This window comes from Chenopodium album, chromosome 10, assembly GCF_948465745.1.
Source record: "Chenopodium album chromosome 10, dcCheAlbu1.1, whole genome shotgun sequence".
Classification (NCBI taxonomy): domain Eukaryota; kingdom Viridiplantae; phylum Streptophyta; class Magnoliopsida; order Caryophyllales; family Amaranthaceae; genus Chenopodium; species Chenopodium album.
The window spans coordinates 61,592,034-61,615,311 of NC_137843.1; the positions used below are offsets into that span (position 1 = coordinate 61,592,034).

Below are 23,278 nucleotides of genomic sequence, written 5' to 3' on the forward strand. Positions count from 1 at the left end.
AATGAAATGTGTAGCAGAAGTCTACAGAATTAGTGAAACACACGTGGAGTTGTTAGGATCATGCTATACTGTCGGTGTGTTAGTGTAACTGTCAGTAATCACTAATCAGTATCACACTTGACTTTATAAGATTCCCATGAATGAAGAATATGATTAGGTAATCCGTAGAAAAGGCTCTAGAAGATAAAAAGTGCAGAGATAAAAAATGAACTGTTATTTCAATAAAGAAGATGTACTCAAAAGAAGAAGAATAGGAAGAACAAATTATGTGCGAAGCATGAGCAGGTTTTAACCTTCCTTACGAATGGAGTAAAAGGCAATGGAGCAATCAATTTGAGACGAAGGGGAATGTAGAAATATAGTTATGACACGCTCACAGAAAACCATTTACAGAGTATTATTGAATTTGCTATAAATGAGGTATAGAGAAATCCATATCACACAGCATTTTATTTGCTTAGTCAATGTGTGATAAAAAGAGTGCTTTAAATTAGTCACATTACAATCATATTATCATATACTTTCACCTTTTTCTTTCAAGCGGCATATGTTTACTCTCATTCCCAAAATAGGTTCATGATCTCTACATTATACTATACATTTCTTCTATATTTTTTTGGCATTTTGAAGGTCACTGTCTTATGCTTATAGCTAGTTACATTTTGTTGTTTGACATTCTAATCATATAATAGAGTAAAGTTATTGGTTAATTGTAGCCATTAAACAGGGGTAGATTCAGAACAAGAAGGTCATACTTTTCCTCAATATTTCTAACTTTTTTCACTCTTACAAGATAAAGATCGTACTTTAATTTATTTAACGCCTGACATTTAGGTATAAAGGAGTTTTGCTCTTTATTTTCTCTTTTCCTTTTATTTACCTTTCACTTTACTTTACTATCATGAAGGCAATGCAAATGTTAATCATGCTACCATTATGAAAACAACCATGGTCTACCTCCATCCCAGGGCAGTGGAGCCAATAATGACATGCACTTCATATAGTGAATATTTTACATCTGTTACAAATTTTAGATGAAATTCATTAACTTAAAAACCATTATACTTGCAAGATGGTTCAACCATATATTTTAACAGGATTAAGGGCATGACCTTTCATCAGAAAAGATTCAGGTACTGAAATTCAAACATACTTACTTGAAAAGTGATCAGGACAACTTCCTTTGCACCTAGGTCTCACATAGTTTCTTTCAACTATATCCTCCAGATTCAAGCTTGTGAGAACTTTGGAAGTTTAATTTTGTCACACTTTTACAGCTTTAACTTGCCTTCACTGGAAAGGAGCCGATTTCTTCTCCAAACAATTAGAGCATCCTAAACTCTCAAGTCTCAGCTAACACAAAAAAAAAAAAAAAAAAAAAAAAAAAAAAAAAAAATAACCATAAGATCAAGATTAGGATAAGTTGTAACTCTTAAAAGAGCGAGAAAAAAGCTGAAAGACTGTCAAACATACAACAAACAACTCGATACCAATAATACCAAGCTTTGCTAGACAATAATCAGCTTCACACACCAATTAGATGTCTCGCATGCTTCTACGTGCAGAGAGCACTAAACTTGCAAATATCAACCAAGTTTGCTACGCTATTCTGAATCAATGCAAAATGTCAACATTTCATACCCTGATAATATGTTTGGCATGCTTCTGTGTGCAGAGGGCAATAACTGTACAATAGATAATCTCATAATCTCATGAGGTCATATTCTGTGAAATTTGGAGGCTGCATCAGAATTGATTCAGTTATCAGAGCAAATCTATCCATAACAAGACAGTCAGATCATCATTATATGTCAAACAGGCACAAAACATGTGCTTGTTGCATCCACCTCTCAGCAACTTCTACATTGAAGCAATTGCAAAACATGCTAATTGTGTAGCAGTGTTATCAAACTAAAGATCAAGTCATCTAGTTTACAAGCTAAAAAGTGATGCTAACCAGAAACAATACTTTTGAGCCCGAAACAAGAAACAGCAAATATTTTGCTTAAATGACAATCCCAGCACCTATAATTTTAATCGTCTTACACTTCAATCTTCTGTTTAGAAATTGAAATAGCATCTAGCAACACTAGCACAGACTCTTTATTGTGAAAGCAACAGCTTGTTCTCATCTAGATTAGAGCTGTAAATGTGGACGATGCATTCTAATTCATGATTTAGAAACCTGTCCAAGTTCAAGATAGCTTCATTGAAGATGTTTTAAGCATGAAATTCATGTCAAAGAAGCAGTCAAGCAGTGTTCTACTCAGACCAAGAAAAGTACTCTATTATGGAGCTACACAGTATGTCAGTATCCTTTGATCTGAAATGCTTTAACTTACTTGAACTATAATCAGGAGCTGTCAAGAATAGAACATTTATCATGATAACATGACAAGTTACATCCTTTTCCCGTATGGCAAAAGATGTTACCTTTATAATGATACAAGAAGTTCTGGTCTTGACGTGCTTCTGAATTCTGAGAGTGACTTTTCTGAAAGCAGCGCAAGGCTCCTCGACATTTGACAATAGAGGTTTGGAATGATGATCATTCTCATTGGCAATGGTGTGCTTGCAATAGCCTTCCCGTTTTTTTGGAAGTAAAGAAAGCAATAGGGGTGATTCTCAGTTTATCAACTTGGGCACAGTTGTTTAATTTGAGCTACTGAAAACATTCACATCCCAATATCCCATAATATCAATAAACATTCACAATTTGTTGACTAAATTTCATCCAGATCATTTCCGTGAGAGCCTATCTTCATCTTATAATTAAGTCTACTCAATAAACAAACTAGTTCATCCATCACAAGTTCAGGTGATCCTCTAACAGAAAATTCATTAACAACACCATCAATTTCAATCATGCTGGAGCCTGGCATATCCTTTATGATTCCCTTCTCTTGCATGAAGGTTCTTACTTTCTTTACATCATCAAATCTACCAGCTTTAGCATATATATCACAAAGGTTAATGTAGAAAGCATGATTCAGGGGATCCAATTCAATCAATCACAAAGCAACTTTCTCCCCTAGCTCTACATTCTTGTGCATTTGGCAACCACCGAGCAAAGCACCCCAAACATATGCATCTGGATCCATTGGCATGCCATTGATAAGCTTTTCTGCCTCATCAAAGAGCGCGGCTCGACTAAGCATATCAACTACACAAGCATAGTGATAAACACGGGGTTCAATAGAGTAATGATGTGTCATCATGTCAAAGCACCAGCGGCCCTCCTCTACTAAGCCAGCATGAGCACAAGCTGACAAAATTCCTACAAAAGTAACATGATTAGGCTTTACTCCAAGCTTTTCCATCTGCTTTAGAAGATCCAAAGCTTCTTTCCCAAACCCATGAAGAGCATAGGCTGAGATCATGGCGGTCCAAGCCAGAACGTCCTTCTTAGTCATATCTTTGAAGGTTTCGACTGCTTTATCCACACGACCACATTTACCATACATGTCAATCAATGCTGTTGCAGTCACCATATCAATCTCCAACCCACTCTTCTGAAGATAATCATATACCCAATCACCATAGTGAATTGCGCCAAGAGATGCACAAGCCGAAATAACACTAGCAAATGTCATCTTATCAGGCCAAACTACACCATCCCTCATCAGCTGCATTTCCTGAAACAACTCCAAAGCAACCTTTGGCTTGCCAGCTTGAACAAAGCCCGATATCATAGAATTCCAGGTATAAATATTCCGATCCTCCATCTTCCTAAACATACTCAATGCTAAATCAAGCTCCCCATTTTTCAAACGCCCAACAATCATCGAATTCCACGAAATAACATCTCTCTCAGGCATTTCATCAAACAGCTTCTGTGCACAACTCAAAAACCCACATTCACACAGCAAATTGATCATACAATTCTCAACATATAAATCATAATTAAACCCAAATCTCACAACTTATGAATAAACAGCCAAACCCATTAACCCATCAACCCTTCTACTACACTCCTTTAAGATAAATGTGAAAGTAAGATTATCAGGGTAAATCCCATTTCTTAGCATTTGAATATACAGATTTAAAGAGGGGTAAGAATTAATGAACTGCCCAGAATATAATTTACTAGAATAAGCTCTAATTAAAGCATTATAAACATAAAGATTTGGTCTTTCCAAATGAGTAAATACTTTGTTAGCATAAGAAAGGGAACCTGCTTCAGAAATGGCGCAAAAGAAGAGTAGACGAGTAGTGAGAAAATAACGGTCTGATTCTGAAATTTTCGGGGAATTTAGAATTTGGGCATGAATTCTTTTGAGCTGTTTCATGCTTTTGCATTGATTTAGTAAGCGGGAAATTGAGATTTTGAACCATGAAGTAATGGGTTCTATCATTGTTGCAGATTTCCCAGAACTTTTGCGCGGTTACATTAGTATTCAAAGAGTCGTTATAAACTGTAAAATTAGTTAAAGCTAAAGATTCCAAATTCTACATTTGTGATGAGATTATTTGTAAATTTCAATATCAAGTTCACATTTTGTAATGAGAACCAAGAATAAACCCTATAGAATAATTAGGCATTTTTTTTTTTTAATTCAGTTCCGTTTTCTTCCGTTTGATTTAAATCACTTCAGTTTAGTCTACATCTTTTATCATTTGTACTAGAATACTAGTTAAATTATTAGTAAGAAAATCTAACACGATTATAAATACTCACATAATGTTAAATCTTACCCACCAATAATATTGGTCAAAGTTTTCTTTTTTATTCTAACTAATCACGCAAATTTTTATTGTTGCTATTTGCTACGAAAATCAAATAGTGCCCTTCAACCAATTTTGGGCAAAAATTTAAGTAACATCCTCTTTGGTAATATGGAACTTTTTTTTTTCCTATGGTGAATTATATATCGAAGGTAACTTACGTAGTTTTTTCAATTTCTAAAAAAAATACTAATGTAATTTAGTTTTAATAATTTTAGTCTTGGTGCTAAGCAAGTGAAACCACCCTAACCTAATGTAATTTAGTTTGGCGGGTTATTCAACGAGATTTAAACAATTCATCTTTATATGAGTTGAATACTTTACTCAGAGTATAAGATTGTAAAGGCGACAATCAGGTCAGTTGTGTCAAATTGTATTTAATGGATTGAGTAACTTTCTTGACTTCCTGTTTTTGTCCATAAACATATTATATAGAATAGGAATTATAGCGACTTAGCTATATATGTCTATTTGAATTCAAATCAAGATGAACACAATCAACTTCAATTTATATCATCCATTTTAAAGTACGATCAAATAATTCACTACATCTATTATACGAGTATTACCCTAAATATCCTTGATTTTAACTTGAACATTTGAAATATTTTGTACTACTACTCTACGAGTAAATAGATATAGGCATATAGCATTATAGCTTGTAGTTCTACTCTATAGTTCAATTAAATTTGATTGCCTATCAAATAATAGACCCGTTTCCATTTTTGACAAATTATTCGGAGTTTCTTTTGAAGAAAGAAAAGCTTGTCACCTTTTCCGGGTAAAACCAATTTAAATAACCTAATCAATAATCACCTCCAAGGCTCCCAAAATTCAGACAATGGCTACAATCTTCTATTCAAACTTCCAGATTCTTCTACATCACCACCCTTATTTTAGCTTTAAATCTTCAATATAATTCACGCCCTTCTTGCCATTCAAGAAACAAAGTTTTCTTCAAACAAAAAAACTTAACTTTCCTCGAGAATCGTTAATCTTGTAACAAATTCAATTTACGAAAAATCAATCATTTTTCGTGAAACCCAGTTCATAAATGATCCAGAAATTGAAGAATTTTGATCAAAGATAGCACATTTTCTTCCCCTAAAATCATGGCGTCATGGTACAGAAGATCAAGGTTTGTTTACAGTACTTTCAGGAGCTTTAGTTCTAGATTATTGCCTAAAACCCCAGTTCAATCTCCTGTCCCAAGAGTTGATTCCAGTTCATCTTCTTTATTTTGCAATCAATTTAAGTCTTCTGGGTTATTTGGTTCACCTTCAATTTCTTCAAAATTTGGGTATTGTAATGGGTTAAAGAATAATCAAAGTAGCTTGATTTCTGGTATTACTAGGAGAAATTACTATGTTGACAGAAACCAAATGTATCATTTTAAGCCAAGAGGTTTTAAATCATGGTTTCAGAATCCTAGGCATTTATTCATTGTAATTGTGATTGGTTCTGGTGTTGTGATTACTGTTTATTTTGGAAATTCTGAGATTGTGCCCTATACAAAGAGGAAGCATTTGGTGCTTTTGTCAAAAACCCTAGAGAGGCAAATTGGGGAAAGTGAATTTGAAAAGTTGAAGAAACAATATAAGGGGAAAATATTGCCTGCAATACACCCTGATAGTGTGAGAGTTAGGTTGATATCTAAAGAAATCATTGAGTCATTGCAGAGAGGGATTAGCCATGAACAAGTGTGGAGTGATCCAGGCTATGCCGTGGAAGGCGGTAGCTATAACGGGGCTAATGGACACGAAACTCAGAAGGTGTTAAGTGATAAGCTGGAAGAGAATGCAATTGAGAATTGGCGTAAGGAGGAGGAGGTGCTTGATGATAATTGGGTTAAGGATAGTAGGAAGAAGGGGAAGGAGCATAATGCTAAGGCAAATACTGAGCATTTGGAAGGGATGAATTGGGAAGTTTTGGTGGTTGATGAACCGGTTGTCAACGCCTTTTGTTTGCCCGGTGGGAAGATTGTTGTTTTTACTGGATTGCTCAAGCATTTTAACTCGGATGTTGAAGTAGCTACAATCATTGGACATGAGGTATACAATTACTTTGGGTTGCGAAATTGTTATGTTGTTCTTTCTTGTGTTTTGAAAGAATTGTTTGATCATTAGTGTTGATATGTCAGGTCTCTTCCATGGTGGATGTCATTTTTATATGGGTGTCTTTTTTGTCAGGTTGGGCATGCTGTGGCTAGACATTCTGCAGAACAGATTACAAAGAACTTGTGGCTTGCAATCTTACAACTGATCCTTGTTCAGTTCATCGCGCCTGATTTTGCCAATGCAATGTCAAATCTTTTACTGAGGCTTCCTTTTTCTCGAAAGTAAGTCTGTTACTCTTAATATGTTTTTTTGATAATTTACTATAGCATGTTCTTTATGGAGTAAAAATCCCTTTGCATGACATAATTTTCAGTTTCTTTTATTTTCAACCTCTATTTATAAATTTCCTTAGAACATAAGGTCCTGTCCTACAATAAAATAATAACTGAGAGTTGAATTGTCTTCTCATACTGCTACGTTGTACGTATAAGTATTATCAGAATCATTCGTACATCTGAGGGCATATCATAAGCTTCACAAAGAAGGAGAAATTGAGCAAAAATTACTAGACTTTGATGGTTTTGGTGAATTCTGTCATAGTATTTTAATTTCTTGATTGTCTTTTTGTTTTCTGAGAACTGAATAAAAGAGAAGATAATTAAAGAGGGATGGTTTCCTAGTGAACTATGAATTACCATTTTCTGATTTAAATTGGGGTGGGACTCGTGGGAGGCATAGGGATGGTATCCGTACCCGTTTTTGTACCCGTATCCATTTCTGTGCAACCTAGCTGGAGAGTAGTAAGGTGACTGACTGACTGGACTTACTGGAGAGGATTGTGTTCAAACATTAGTGACTATGCACAACTGGTCATATGGTTTAATAACTCTTCGTCATTTCATATTAGGCCTTAGATCTTTTATTATTTGAAGTTAGTCGTCTAGGCCATCTAGCTGCTTTTATGTCACACTGTTACTGCACATACTTTGTAACATTTAACTTCTTTCATCAGACATTATTATCAATCTTGACATCCACTCTCAGACTCTCTGGTGCCCTTTTAGTGGTGGAACCTCAGATTATAGATAGAGAAAAATAGCTTTCACCTTTGTATACATGTTATGTGTATTTACCTGAGACAGGGATTGCAACCTGTTAAAGTTGGAAATTCCAGGAAATATTTTGATTTGTTTTCCAATTATATTCATGTTCCCATCTGTTGATCTTGACTTGGTTAGAAGTGTCTGACTTAATGACTCATAAGTCATAAGCTCTTCCTTTTCGGATTTTATTTATACCTCTTCTTTAAAGCTTTCATGCCACTTGAAAGTTAATGTTGTTTTTCTTTCCTCATTCAAACTGTGTTTCCAGCAAAGGGCATTTCTTGGATATAATTAGTTGTGTTCTCCCTGTGCCTCTGATCATGGTTTTAAGTTGTAACCCAATTATAATTATGGACCATAAGGCATTTTAAAATTCATTGCGATCATTATAGCTCATCACTTGTATGCCACAGGTGTTAATCTTCCTGTTTATTGTCAATACTACTACCCCAACATTTAGTGATCGTATCAACAATTTTATTCCTCCATAATCGTTTTGTTCTGAACCTTTCTGACTACCTTGCATATTCTTAATAATCTTGGGTTTTTGGCAAGGACATTGTTCTCTCCTATTTCACATCCCTCTCCCCTCTCTGTTGTAGTTTTTATACAATGATGCTATTAAGAAGAGAAGACCATATTTAGCATGTGTTCTTAATGTGATTTGTTGCCCTTCATTTGACAATTTCTATCTAGTCATTGTTTAGTAATCAAATGTTTTTGTATCGTTCTGGTTCTTATTTGTCAAGATTGTCAAGATGGAACTTGCTGCTGCAAATTTCAGAATTGCTTAGGCTTTTTTTGGCATCTATTTTTTGTGTCTATCGTGTAGGATGGAAATAGAAGCAGATTACATTGGACTTCTTCTGATGGCTTCTGCTGGATACGACCCACGAGCTGCACCCCGGGTATATGAGAAGCTTGGAAAGATCTCTGGTGAATCAGGACTAAGGGATTATCTTTCAACCCATCCGTCTGGGAAAACAAGAGCACAGCTATTAGTTCGAGCTCATATAATGGAGGAAGCAGTGAATATATACCGTGAAGTTGCAGCAGGGCGTGCAATTGAAGGTTTTCTGTAACCAAAAACATCTATATCTCCAGCAACTTGGCCTGTTTTGTGGTTTTCAAAATAACTCTTGAATCTTTTATGGAGTTCATCTGTTCAAGTTTTTCCATTCAGGACTCCAATGTGATTTGCGTTTTCGCCAACAATTTTGGATGTGCCTTTTAATGGAAACCAGTTTTATCGACTGGACTGATTGAACAAATATTAGTTAAGACTAATAACTGTAATTTTATCCATGTAAATCAAATTATTTCTATATACATCTCTAATATTAAAATTAAAAAAATGTATTCAATCTGATTGTAAAATCTCCCAGTTTCAATCACAAATTCATTGAAAATCTGATTTTCTGGAGAAAATGGTGACCAAATAGGACGAAGCATAGCAGAAGTGATTAGAGCTGCAGTACTGTCAAGAATCAAATGCAACACGAACAACCAAGAAGAGATCTACTCTTGTGAGTTGACGCATTGAGTCGAGGTATTTTCATACTCAATCGTTTTTCTACTTCCTATTCATGGTTTTTGGTTTGCAATTTTACGATTGCTTTGAATTTCAATGATAACAGTTTTCAAGTTTATATTACTCCATTTATTCAATTTGATTATATTACTCCATTTCAGTTTTCGGGTTTATATTACTCCATTTCGGTGTCAACGGCGTCATTGAAAAACTACTACCAGCTTGACTGCTCGAAAAATAATTGGTTGTCGAAAAGGAATAGGGTTCTAAATTGAATGCTCAAGTAAATTTCTCTTGATGAGAAGTTTAGAGACTTAACTAAAATGGATATATTTTAGAATCGATTTGGATTGCAGTATAGGAACACACAAGTTTTTGCAATATAGCATGCTTTTTAGTCGGTGTAAATCATACCTATTGACCATGTTTTTATTCCCCTGTTAACTTTTGAAAAACACTTTGACATGAATACGTTCCATTTTATTAAAGTCAATTACAGTAAGATGATAGCTACCGTGAACAAAAACAACTTACATTAATCTAAGATGATACTATAAAATTTGCGATTAAATGTGCACTGAGGTATTGACCCATATAAATGTATTGCTTAACTAGAGTTTCCACTTAATCAGGTAATGTATTTTTATCACACCAAAAATGAGAGATCTCAAAAAGAAAAATTAATAATATTAATAAATCCATTATGAAAATAGAGAAGAAAAAAAAATACAACACATGCTTTTCGTCATCAAAACTTTTTGCACCTTTGTGCACGATGAGATGAGAATCCTCTCTTGATATTTTTGTATTCTACAACACTTAACGACGACCTCTCCCTCTTCCACCACCATACCCATTAGAGCTGTACCTTCTATCTGAATATCCGCCGCCACGGCCCCCTCTTCCACCAAATCTAGAACCACCTCCATAGTTGCCTTGTCTTCCTCTGAACATATCTCTTTCCTCCAATGGAGGCAAGGTTTTAACCACATCCAAGCTCACCCCTGCAGCACTTTCTGAGCCTAGGATAGTAATCAGTGTTAATGCAAATTAAAAAAGCCCACAATAGCATCTTAACTCAGCAAAAGTGAGAATCTTAGTTGACAGAATATCTAAAATCTACATACCAACAAGAAAAGTTTCCAAATCATCAGCTTGGACGTCAAAAACAGCCCCTCGCTTATCAGCAGTGAGGGCAACACCCATCACTTCATTTGCTTTCCCCTCGGGCAAGAACCTCTTCAACACAGTATAGACAAAGCTGGATAGAGCAAAGAGTTAATACCAGCATTGGAAAAACCAGTTCACAAGTAGTAATTGCTGAAAGCACTAGTCAGCAAATAATACTGCATCACTCTGTTGAATTCTCATTGTTTTAAGTATATTACTTTGTAATTTGGGTTGTTTCAAACTGCTATAAAAAGACAGTGACTTTCCATTTCTATTAACCTGAACTCATCAGAAAAGTCCACTCGAACAAACACAACATTTATAACTAGGTAGGGAGCATCTTGCTGCTAAAAGTAGCCAATCAAAAACAAAAGGTAAGGTTCAACAACAAATGTCAGTAATATCAAAACTTACGTTGGATTATAAATCTCTTTCCCACCTACTTCAAGAAGTAAAGTTATACAACCCTCCATGCCTGTAAGAAGTGATCTTTCCTTTATATCCGAGTAACCCTGTTCAAAGATGCATACCTCATCAAATTTCATTTAAGAGAAATCTCAACCAACACAGCATCAATGCAAAGATCAGATGAAGAAGCTTACGGCCGCCTTGGCAAGTGCTTTTGCAATTATTTCCACAGCAGATAGACCAGATGTACTCAAAAGCTCCTCGGCAGCATCCTTGAAAGAAGGAATAACACTGAACATGGAAAAAAAGGTCCAACTTTATAAGATAACTGCAGTTTAGGCGTCATTTATAGGTAAAGGAGAGTTTTATATAATGTACTACCTTTCTCCAAAAAAAAAAAATATACTACCTGTTGGATATTTGGGTGATAGCCTCTGCTGTCTCAACACCAACTGCTTTGGCAACATCAGCAGGCTGGGGGGCAGATAAATGCTCAAATTTAACACCAGAATCTCTTTCTATTTTATTGACACTGGCTTTCTTTGGATCATAAAGCATCACAGCAATCCCCGTATTACCTAAAATTAACATCAACCCTTAGATAAGTGTCCACAATGACAGCGGCTATATCAAACAGACTTAAAAAATCATCCATCAAGATCACATACCAGCCCTGCCTGTCCGGCCTGAACGATGGATGTAGGCTTCAACATCGCGTGGAGGTTCACACTGCAACAACAACAACAACAACAAAGCCTTAGTCCCAAATTGATTTGGGGTGGTAGTTCACACAAACCCAAAAATAACAAAGAAAAGTTTACGGTAATCATTAATCATAAATATCAAGTTTAACAGTCATAATGCAAGATGAGTACAAGAACACTATACTCACTTGGATGATTAGCTGCACATCATTAATATCCAGACCTCTTGCTGCTACATTTGTTGCTACAAGTGTCATAAATTTTCCTGATCTGAATCCTTTAAGGGTGACCTAAAATTAGCAAATCACAGGTTAGTTAAATTTCCACATCGCATAAACAAGAACTACTACATAAAGTCTCTTCATTGATATACCTCTCGTTGTGTTTGTTGTATATCTCCATGCAAAGGTCGCGCTCCAGTCAACAACCCGGAAAGTCGAGAAGCAAATTCTTTTGTCTCCGTAAAAACAATTGAACGGCCTCCACTGGATATACAGAATAAAGATATAAGTTGCTAGCTAGTAAGGAGCCAAGGAGCTTCTGCGTAGAATTAACTGAATGAAACAACAAACCAACCTGGCATAGCACCGAATTATATCTGGGATGAGATCAGCCATTGCAGACGAAGAGCATGGTATTACAATGTGCCTAACACTGGTGCTGGCCTTCATTTTCTGATCACTTACCAGATCTATGGTTTTCTTAGCAGGCTTGAGAAATGTTCGAGAAATCTTGACAAGACAACAGCTTTGTTTAGAACACAAAATAGTTATTTATCACCAAATTCTATTGAAGGCAAAACATTGATTTTATACCGCACATCAGTACACAACGATAATTTACACATAAAATTACTAGGCTAATCTTTCATTGGATAAAAAGTTTCACAACAATTAAAATGTTAAGGGAAATACAAACCTCTTTGACCCAGTGGGGTAAGGTAGCACTAAAAAGAAGCGTCTGAACTTTGTTAAAGTCATCAACTTTTTCTGAAAAAACAGTAGCCGGTTGTCAAAAAAATGTGGAAATATAGTAATTAAAAATATGACAAAAAGATGGATGGGATTGGAGGTATTACAAAGTACAAACTTAGCAAGGGATAAGATAGAAACTTATGGGCAGACAACAATCAGTTTGAAATGGATATAGTTAGATGTGGGTTACCTAATATTAGTTTAACATCATCCATGAAACCCATTTTCAACATCTCATCAGCCTCGTCAAGGACACGGAATAGCAGTGAACCAAGTTTAAGAACACCCTTCTCTAAAAGATCCTAAAAAAACATTCACAAACAAGTTAAGAAATAGAGACACAAGTGCAAGAATCAATTAAGCCAAGAGCTAAACATTAAACAATATCAGGTTTGCATGATATATCATACAGACAAACAATACCTTTACACGACCAGGTGTCCCCACAACAATATCAACACCTCTATTTAAGCTGCTAATCTGAGAATGAAAGGGTGCTCCCCCGTATACACTACAAGCAGAGAGCCCTACGGCGCCTCCATAAACTTGAAAATCAGCTAGCACCTTCACACAAACAAAGAAGAAAAAAACATATGAACTAGATTAGATCTTAAATGTTAATCAATGTTGTGGACATTAGGGACATAGGGGCAAAAATTTAATTGAAGTGCATCTTCTACACCGTACCTGAGTTGCCAATTCCCTGGTGGGTAGGAGAACCAAGACGCTTGGTAGCCTTCCATGGCCAGTTTTCCTTAAAGTTTTGGTGCGCCCATTCACTAAAGACTCTACTATTGGCAATACAAAGGCAAGTGTCTTACCCTGTATAATGACAGTGAGTTAATTGTTTCGGCAGCAAACAAATAAAAGCCAATCAGAAATTTTGGTCAACTATACACATACAACAATGCTTCGCAACATAAGAACGAGGCAAGTAATGAGCTTAAGACCCTGTAGTTTCAGAACATTATCTCACTAAAACGGTAAAACCTCGTAATAATAGTTAATAATCATCCTTTTTCAATGACAAATACACATCCATTGTCAAGAAATTATAGAATTTTTCTAATAATAAACCCTCCTCACAATAGATTAAAAGTCTTAAAACCACCAAATACGATAGAGTCTACTATCTTCCACTACATACATATCAAATTTGAATTAAGGTACTTAGCAAAGGCTATATTGTGTGTATTAACCAATTAGCTTGCCTATCTAAGCAACAAAATAAATTAAAATACATTCATTCATCCTTTTCTTCATAAAGTCATTGAATTTAAGAATTTCCCATAATAGATTATACGATGAACCTATAACACAATGCCAATCATATAAAAAATCAAACTTTGAATTCCACAACTCAGCTTCCCAGACTAATCATAATAACATACTTCATATCATAAAAACACTAAAATTGACTTAAAGTGATAAATAATCATAAACCAATAAAATCATACAACTTTGTGTAGTAAAAATTCTTCATACAACCAATAATACACTATAATCAAGCTCAAGAATAAATTTTCATACAAACATCATAATAACACACCCAAAATCAAATTCATAAATCATTGAAAAAAAAGTAATAATCAAAGCTCGAAAAAATCAAAACATGAATACACACCTGACCAGTACGAGCACGACCGACCAAATCACACCCATCAAAAACATCATTGAATGTCATAGCTTGAATAGGAAACAACGCCTTAATCCCTTTTGAAATCAAAGCATCCTTCAACGGTTTCGAAAGCCGGAAATTCGAAAGCGAATAAGGGTTTTCAATCTCATCATCATCAACAACCTCCATTAATTTAGGTTTTTTAGGGTTTAAATCAACAGCATGAACTAATTCAGAGCTAGTATCACTTTTATCAGATAAATCATCTAAATCAACAGCTTTACGCTTCTTCTTCTTCTCATCTTTATCCTTCTTACTGCTACTCTTCTCCTTCTTGCTGCTACTCTTATCCTTCTTACTGCTACTCTTCTCTTTCTTGGTAGTGTCGGAATCTAGGGTTTCCGACTTCATCTTCATCTCCTTTTTTAGGGTTTCTGGGGTAACGGAATCGATCATCATTGGTAATGAAGGCATTAAATTTGGAGGAGAGAGAAAATAAAGGAGATAGAAAAATGGAGGAGAGAGATTGAAGGTTTAATGGCGACGAAAATCCTCTTTCTGAATTGCAGAAGGAGGGAAAGAGGGAGAAGAAGGTTAGGGTTTAAGGTGGTTTTATATGTTTGTTAGATTTTGGAGGCGGGGTGATTTTAGCCGTCCGATTATGAAACCCTATTATATTGAATATGTTGCCGTTGGATTTTTTTTAAGGGGGTATAATTGGAATTAGCATAAAGAATATGCTTGGAAGATATTTTTCACAACCAAAGTAAATACAAGTATATCTTTGTTTGAGGTTTAATGTGTTTTTTATTATGAGGTATGAGTTATGAATTTATAACCACAAGAAGAACAATGAAGGAAATATGATGAATATTCTTTTAGGTTGAATCAAAAAAAAAAATTGAAATAATACTCGTTACTCGAATTGATATTGTTATGATTTAGTGATTTAATCATATGTTTAATTGTGTCTTTAAATATAGTGTATTCAGCAAACGATAAAAAAAAACTTAAATTTGTTTTTATGATACCTAACCCTTCATTGGATTTTACATGATTAATAGATACAAAGCATTATTGTAAGGGTATTTTACTATTTCTTGTAAATGTTAAACGTGTAACCTTTTTTTGTGTAATCCTATGTACATTTAATTAATGGCATAGACCGCCCTTTAATAAGTGATATATTCTTATAATATAGCATGGTATCACCACTTAGGAGTTCATTCTCGCCTTCGCACATTCTTTGGCTTGGTTCAAAAAAAAATAAAAAATGATCGAGTAATGTTAAAAATTGCATCCCTTTAATCATTGATCGAATGTCTGTACAATAGTCAGGATTGGAGGAACTTTTAGAATGTCATGGTCATGCCTTTGATGTTCTAGATCACGTTGGCCTAGAGCTACTCATCCTAAGGACAGTTTCGCACTATATGTCGCAGAGGCTTGACTTCATCGTAAAACCACGGATGTATGAACAATCTCTTGTGATCTTTTTCGATTTTTTGCAAGTGAATGAATTACAACGCAGTGAGTTTGGAAGGTCAACTTTCAAAACAAAACAAAATAATCCTTACAATAACAACCATCGATCATAATTCCCCCTCATCTATCTTTTTCCTCTATTCAACTTGCACAATACATAGCAGAATTTTACCAAAGTTTCATTTCTTATCTCATTGTGGTGAATAAACTTAGTAACAATATGATTTTTCGAGAAAAAAAATCACTTACATTGAAGATAAGCTAGTTGTTACGCCTATTACAGTGCATTATCAAATACAACAACATGCTATCAAATATAGACTAATGTCTTAAACTATCCCCTATATGCTAAGTTGTAAATGAAACTCCAAGTTAAGAAACATTTTGAGGATTTATATAATAGACCGGAATTTAAGTTAAAGCCGTGTAAGTTGATACAAAATACATTTTGAAATGAAATGTGTTTAGGTCAAATGTCAAACTCATCCTATCATCCATACAAGTATACAACCTCACTTTTTCCTAAATTGTTTATCCCAATTTAGTCGGTTTGAGCATGACTTTTTTAAACTAATATTCGTTCTATCAGGTGTAAAGTGATTGCATGTGAAAATAAATCCGATTGTGAAATAAAAAGTCCATTTAGTTCTCTCTTTTTTTTTTTTTTTTTTTTTTTTTTTTTTTTCTCTTTTTTTTTTTTTGTAAAAAAAACAATAGTCCATTAGTTCTTAGTTGTAAACTAGTTAACCGATTGACCCCTGTTGTTGGGCCTTGAAAAACAATTAAGAGCTTTTATTATGATGTTTCGGGGCTTGGATTTGAAGTAGAGATTGACTGATCCACGCAAATAAAACCAAATATGTACAGATAATACTAATACTTCAGTCCAGTCCACTAACATCTATCGGTTCTATATTAGTCTGATTTTGGGTCCAATCCACTCATGTCTCTTTCCCACCTTTCTAAATACAAGTACTTGTCTATCTATATTTTATATTCAATTATTCATAGGTTAACCATTAAAAATTATGTGATGGAGCTAATGTCGAACCATATCATATTTAAGAGTTTCAAAGATTCCATTCACTTTTTTTTTTTTTTTTTTTTTTGAAATCTTCCATTGGCAATACTTTAATGCTTTCCCACCTTATTAGGAGTATATTAACTTATTAAGCTATTAATAAACACCTTCAACAAAAAAGTTAAATTTTATATGGAGCAATTGTTTTTTCTCACTCAAACTACCATATTATCTACTTTGGATGAAACTTGATTTAAAATTAAAATTAATACTACCTCTGTTTCTTATTAGTTGTAAGTTTGGGGTATTATTTGTGAGATATAAAATATTTTAAAATTACAACTAATTCGAAACGGAGGTACTCCAGTATATAATGTCTACTTAAATGAAATAGGAGTATGAAATGCTTTGATTTTTATTTAAGTACTCCCATATAAAGTAATATAGATTAATGCAAGTGGCATATTAGTTATGGACTACTCTACATTTAACAATATATTAATAAATTTGAATGATAGACAAAGGAAAGTCAAACTTAATCACGAGGCAAAGAATAAAATAAATACATGTACCACCTTAGCCTTCTTTACAAATAATTACTCAATACGGTAAATTTATAATGCTTCTATAACAAAATTACAAAGTTGTAATTAAAAAATAATTCAAAACAAAATATTTCATGCAAGAGACTAAAGTAAAGTTTGACTCACTTGATATTCTATAAGATTATTATCTCAGTATTTTGAAGTTTTGGGCATTTAATTTTACCAAGTGAATATGTTTAAAGGTGAGACCTACATGCCTAACCCAAAACTAAAATTTGTTAAAATTGACGGATGATCTTATTTTTTGAAAAAAGTAATATAAAATGACTCACCATTCAGCATTTACCCACCACAAATGTATGAAACTCCCCTCCCTAATTAAAAAATGTATGGTCGATGACTCCATGTGCCTACGTTATTAATCTCTAATTGAAGTTGTTGTGGTCCAATTTAATTAAGGATCTTGTTAACGAGTGTCTCGGGGCGTTAGATAAAAAATAATTATATTGGTTGAAATGGTATTAAGTTAGGAATGCATGACAAAATCACGCGTCGTTCGGTGTAATTAATGTTAATTTTACTCTAATAATTCCACTTTAATTCTCTTATCTAACGCCCGGGGCGCGCTCATTAGCTTTTGCCCTTAATTAATTCTAATTTTTAAATGCTCAAATTAATTCCCACGTTCCAGTTAGAGTATCAATTATCAAATGTGTCGCCATTTTGTTCAGCCTGTTGCCTGGTTTGTGGCAACAACGCATGTCCCATAACTTTCCAATTGTTTAGGCTGGCATGTTGTTAACTTATCTACCATAAATATTTCACAATTACTAAGTTTTTGTCCTGATCAATATAAACAAACTTTAATTATTACGTAAAATGATTAAAACTCGATTTGATTTAATATGTACGCATCATGCGTCAATCTTCAATAATCTCAAAGTGAGAAGTTGTAATCAATAAATTAACAGATTGGATTTTAATCAAAGATTAGCCAAAGTAATCGAACAAGACTTGTAATAAGGGTTCTCCATGTCACTATTACTTTTTTTTTTTTTTTTTTTTTTTTTTGACATATGCTTACAAAAGAAGAAACTATACTACGTAATTAAAAGACGATAAACGAAGATTCGTTGTTGCTAGGTCATGTGCTATGTAGACTCTTTCCCGATCAACCTTGTGGATGCTACACCATCGAAAGGAGTCGTTGAGGAGTAACAATTGATTAGAAGTATTGCTAACATGGTATTGTATTACCCATAAGTCATGACCATACTAGCTAGCCTGAAAAAGTCAAAGTGTCAAACTGAACTATCATTCACAGCTTTCCCATACAATGCTGCCGTTAATTACAGCTCTATTGAAAGTGAGCGCCTACTGTGTAGATAGCGACGAGTGACCCAATTCACTTCTTTACAGATAAATATGCAACGCACACAAATACACAATTGTGAAAATGCAATTTTTAATTTTTTTTTTTTTTTTTCATAAACACTTATTATCTCATAATTATTACAAATTTAGAATCACATAGTAGTTTAGATAATTCTAAAAATAAATAAGACTAATAAAACTACATGTTTAACCTACATGACTATATAAATTCACCGTAACTAAAAAAAATTACCATACATGCATGGCTATGCTGTATATAATTATATACAGAGTAGTTTCTCTGATCTCTTGCATTGAAAGCTGCCTCCTTCCATGGTGTGACCACGACAACAATCTGTTAACCTAAACCGCTTAACAATTTGCATAGTGTATAAAAATAATTTACCTTTGGTTAGTAACCATACAATGTAACTATGCAACACGTTGATTAATCATGTGTGATAGCCACTTCGACTCGAAATTGTTCAATTAATAAGAGTGAACCTTGTCACAATGTCACACTTAACAATTAGACGGTGTCATAAGGTGTTGCTCCGTGTGTGCAACAATGGCGTGCATATATGTGATCTATATATTCATAATGAACATATACTCACCCTAAATTAATTTCCTCATCTTTTTTCTCCTTAATTCTCTTTAGAACACCATCAACAGCAATATCAATGGCATCTTTCATACTCCCTAACCCTTCATTAGGTTTTGCGTATATTAATTTAGGAATAGTTTCCACCACCTTTTCCCTCATCCTTTTTATTTCCTCCTTCCCATACTTCTCCAACACGGTTTTTATCAAAGTACCATTTCTCACCTCATCACGATGAATAAAAACCGAGTAACTCTCCGATTCACCTGGCAAAAACCACTCATACTGAAGATAAGCCGACCGTCTCCAAAAGAAAACCGGTATCGAACCAGCCAACATGCAATCAAATATAGACCGACGAGTAAAACTATCACCCCTAGGCTGTAAACAAAACTCCGAATCAAGAAATGATTCAAGGATCACTGACGTCCCGCACCCTTGACCCCCGCTGCAGTCCACTAGTCTACACGACTCGGACGAATTCCGACATTGACTCAACAACAACCCGCGAAAATCATTTTCAACCCAACCTCGGGTGCCACCGGCAAAACAAAACAAAGAACGCCGCTCACGTGACCGAACAAACTCCTGCCATGAAACGACGTCGGAGGGGATACTAGGGTGGAATCCAGTAGGGTAAGGTATACCAACGTCAAAATAATCCCACGGGTTTTTCTCGATCAATAAGCGTGTGACATTTGTCATCGACGGCATGGTGATACACCTAGACCCCCACCCTTGATCACCGTACCGTCGAAAATCCCAAGTAATTCTCCCCATTACAAGAAAATGATCCCAACCGTTGGATCTATTAAAATACGGGTAATTCCGTTGGACCCACTCAAGCATTTTCTCACAATGTTGATCTCTATCTTTTGGACTAAATTCATCCATCATATATTTACCAACTGCGATTCCAGCGTAAAATGGGATGTAGTACGCCGTAGCAGATTCCGGGTCTAATGTACGACATTTGTGAAAAAGTAAACGGTTATGAAAAAGAACCTCGGAAGAGAATTGATCAGTTGAGTACCATGAGCCGGCGAGATTTTCCGGCATTAAATGAATGTTTTCCGTCACTTTACGGCCAAATCCGTCGTTTGAGAGGGCTCCACACCAGTTACCCCAAACGCTTGATTTGTCGCAGTTTTTGTAAAGATCGGAGTTGAATTGTGATGGGAGATCGTAGACGAAGATTTTGCCGTTTTCGCATTGATTAGTTGGTGGGGCGGTGGAGTTGACGGCGGAGACGGCGGCGGAAGTGGCGGTGGTGAGAAATGGCATGCGGTGGTCGGAGAAGGAAATGAGGAAGAGGAGTTGAAGGAGGAGAAAAAGGGAGAGGAGACATAAGCGAGGGTGGTGGTGGAAGAGAGAGAAGAAGAAATCGGTCGGCGATGATGGTGGTGGCGGTGGTTGTGGTTTGGGCGGTTGGTGGTTTGGAGGAGACGATAATGTTCCCGATTTAGAAAGCATGAGAAAAGATTCCCGATGAGGATTCACCGGTGGCCGGGAATTTTTGTCGGAAATTGTGATGGTTTTGGTTGTTATTTTGGTGGTGGAGGGAGAAAAAATGCGGGAAAAGCTGTTGGGAGTTGCAAAGGTGTATGTATTTCTCGTATGTGAGTCATATACTCGTATGTATATGCAATGGAATTGTACATTATTAAAATTCAACTAAACGAATATAAACATTGATTAACGTCTATGCATTATTGCAACTTGATAATTTTATTAATCATTCAACAATTATGTCACCAACTAGTCTAAATTAATCTATAATTTTTGTCAAGATAATAATTCAATCTTACGATGTAATAATCGGGTATTGTAAAATTCAATAATAAATTAAACACGAGATGTTTGGGCCTTATCGTTAGAATAAGTTAACTTCATATTCAAAAATGATTTATTCCAAATAACAAATGACACGTGACAAGAGCCAATTTGTAATCGATATTTTGGTAGTAGTGTAATGTTAAAAGCAAGAACAATAAGTCAAATTCAATTTTAAGACTTGCTTCGATAATTTGAGATTATTTTAAAATCAACAATCATACAACTTGTAAGTTGTAATATTGCTTGCACCACTAATTGTGATTTTGAATAGTATTGTTGTCAAAATTTAAATGATTTAATTTATACTTGTACACTTTTGTTTAGAAATAGTTATATCACTTGTATAATAGCCCTTATTTTATATCACTTTCTTCCTCTACTCCACTTCATCCACCAAAGATCTCATCAAGGAAAATAAAAAACACCTTTCGTTCATCAATGAAGAAGTTCTGTTCAATCCATTATCTCCAATAATGCAGCTCTAAATAATTCATAGTTGTTTCACAAAAGTTGTAAATCTAGAGAAGTTAATGAATTTGAAAAGAAAGATCATTTGATTCAGTTCGTTGTGTTAAGAGCCTAAGAGTTATGCCGTATGCGATTTCACTGCCCTGTCTTCTTGCTCTATCTCTGCTTTTAATTTGTTGTCCTTACTCCTTATTTTCTTTTATTTAAGCCACAGATCATGAACAATTTATATGGTCAATTATTAAAGTTTATTTAATTTATTTTCTTTTATCTAAATGAAAGGAACTAAGGAGAGGGGGGTTATTCATTCATGGAAGTCATTATATTACAAAGATGAGCTAGCTTGTAGGCAAACAATATTGCCTTAAAGTCTTTAACTAGGAAAGGTTTATTATGATAGACTGATAATGAAACGAAACCATATAATAGAGAAACTGAGAAAGGATTTTGTTATGCTTTCTCATTTAATTTGTGGTGAATAATTTATTGTGGGTCTAACCCAAGTTTGGGTAAAGTGTGTTTTATCCTTGTCCAATTTGGATGGCTCATTTTCTTAACATTTTATTACTTGTTTGGTTTAAGTGTAATTGGGGCTTAGGGCCTGTTCTCATTGACTAAACTGAGCTGAACTGAATTTATTAGAGTTGAATTGAACTGAAGTGAACTAAACTTATTAGAGCTGAACTGAATTGAACTAAACTTATTAGAGTTGAACTGAACTGAACTGAATATTTTATAAGAGAAGGAAATTAGGAGTTGAACTGAACTGAACTGAACTTATTAGAGCTGAACTGAACTGAATAGAAAAAATCGTATCAGAACAGGCTCTTATTAGAGCTGAACTGAACTGAACTGAAAGGAATATTTTATAAGAAAAGGAAATTAGGAGCTGAAATGAACTGAACTGAAATTATTAGAGCTGAACTAAACTAAACTGAAAATAATCGTATCAGAACAGGCCCTTATTCTACGGTTTGTTTAGTAAGCTTAGGTGCATTAATTTTGTTGAAAAAGAAGTGAGTAAGTGAGTGTGAAGATTGAAAGTTGAGACAATCCTCACACAAATACAAAGGAAAGAACAAGGGTTCAAGTCTTCATTTTCAAATTTTCTGGGATAACTTTCACATATTTCTATTGTCGAAAAATCAACTATCGGAATGTGTTGTAATTTGTCAACTTGTTGAGGACACATAAGGCCTCTATTTCAATGGTTTGATCGTCATTTGAAGCTTTAGTTGTCTGGAATCTTTGTTGGATGAAAGCTTGAACTGTTTTGTGATTTCTACACCTTTTATCCCTCAATTATTCATGTTTTATTAATGGTGGGATAGTAAATCTTTTGTAGATTAAATTGGATTTATTTTATCTTCAATTATTAATAAGTGAAGTAAGGTGAAATCTTCAAACAATTAGTGACTTATACTCTTCATATCAAAGGGATTTTTCACGCATAATTCATGTGTACTATTTAAAATTTAATCTTCTTATCACCCCATTGAATTGGTTGGTGATTAGATGTTGTGATCATTTGGGCTTATTGTATTGAATTGTTGGTTGTCTTGAGTGAAAGGAATGGTGTCCTTCGAACAAGTGTATTATTCTGATAGCGGGTTCAGAATTATTAGAAAGCTAATATATTCAGTAAGGTCAAGTGA

At 34.6% G+C, this 23,278-nt stretch overlaps 3 protein-coding genes and 2 pseudogenes across 3 annotated transcripts; 1 reads left to right on the forward strand and 4 right to left on the reverse strand.

Annotated features, from left to right (window-relative positions):
- Positions 1–2,577: 2,577 nt before the first annotated feature.
- On the reverse strand, positions 2,578–4,408 carry LOC145564494 (pentatricopeptide repeat-containing protein At2g22410, mitochondrial pseudogene; annotated as a pseudogene).
- LOC145565664 (pentatricopeptide repeat-containing protein At5g08305-like) lies at positions 3,924–4,355 on the reverse strand. Its single transcript, XM_081625592.1, has one exon. The coding sequence runs from the start codon at positions 4,353–4,355 to the stop codon at positions 3,924–3,926; it is 432 nt and encodes a 143-aa protein (XP_081481718.1).
- Positions 4,409–5,502: 1,094 nt separating the features above from the next.
- Positions 5,503–9,430, forward strand: LOC145564495 (mitochondrial metalloendopeptidase OMA1-like). Its single transcript, XM_081624790.1, has 3 exons — positions 5,503–6,776; positions 6,915–7,063; positions 8,718–9,430. The coding sequence occupies exons 1-3, from the start codon at positions 5,838–5,840 to the stop codon at positions 8,965–8,967; spliced, it is 1,338 nt and encodes a 445-aa protein (XP_081480916.1). The 5' UTR covers positions 5,503–5,837; the 3' UTR covers positions 8,968–9,430.
- A 571-nt stretch (positions 9,431–10,001) lies between these two features.
- On the reverse strand, positions 10,002–14,867 carry LOC145562831 (DEAD-box ATP-dependent RNA helicase 7-like). The gene is made up of 14 exons (XM_081623240.1): positions 14,297–14,867; positions 13,360–13,494; positions 13,096–13,236; positions 12,863–12,974; positions 12,617–12,687; positions 12,275–12,429; positions 12,072–12,183; positions 11,887–11,988; positions 11,663–11,723; positions 11,404–11,572; positions 11,189–11,285; positions 11,001–11,098; positions 10,544–10,677; positions 10,002–10,438 (listed from the first exon to the last, which is right to left on the reverse strand). Exons 1-14 carry the CDS (start codon positions 14,762–14,764, stop codon positions 10,236–10,238), a joined length of 2,058 nt encoding a protein of 685 aa, XP_081479366.1. The 5' UTR covers positions 14,765–14,867; the 3' UTR covers positions 10,002–10,235.
- Positions 14,868–18,888: 4,021 nt separating this feature from the next.
- Positions 18,889–21,135, reverse strand: LOC145562833 (xyloglucan galactosyltransferase XLT2 pseudogene; annotated as a pseudogene).
- Positions 21,136–23,278: the final 2,143 nt, after the last annotated feature.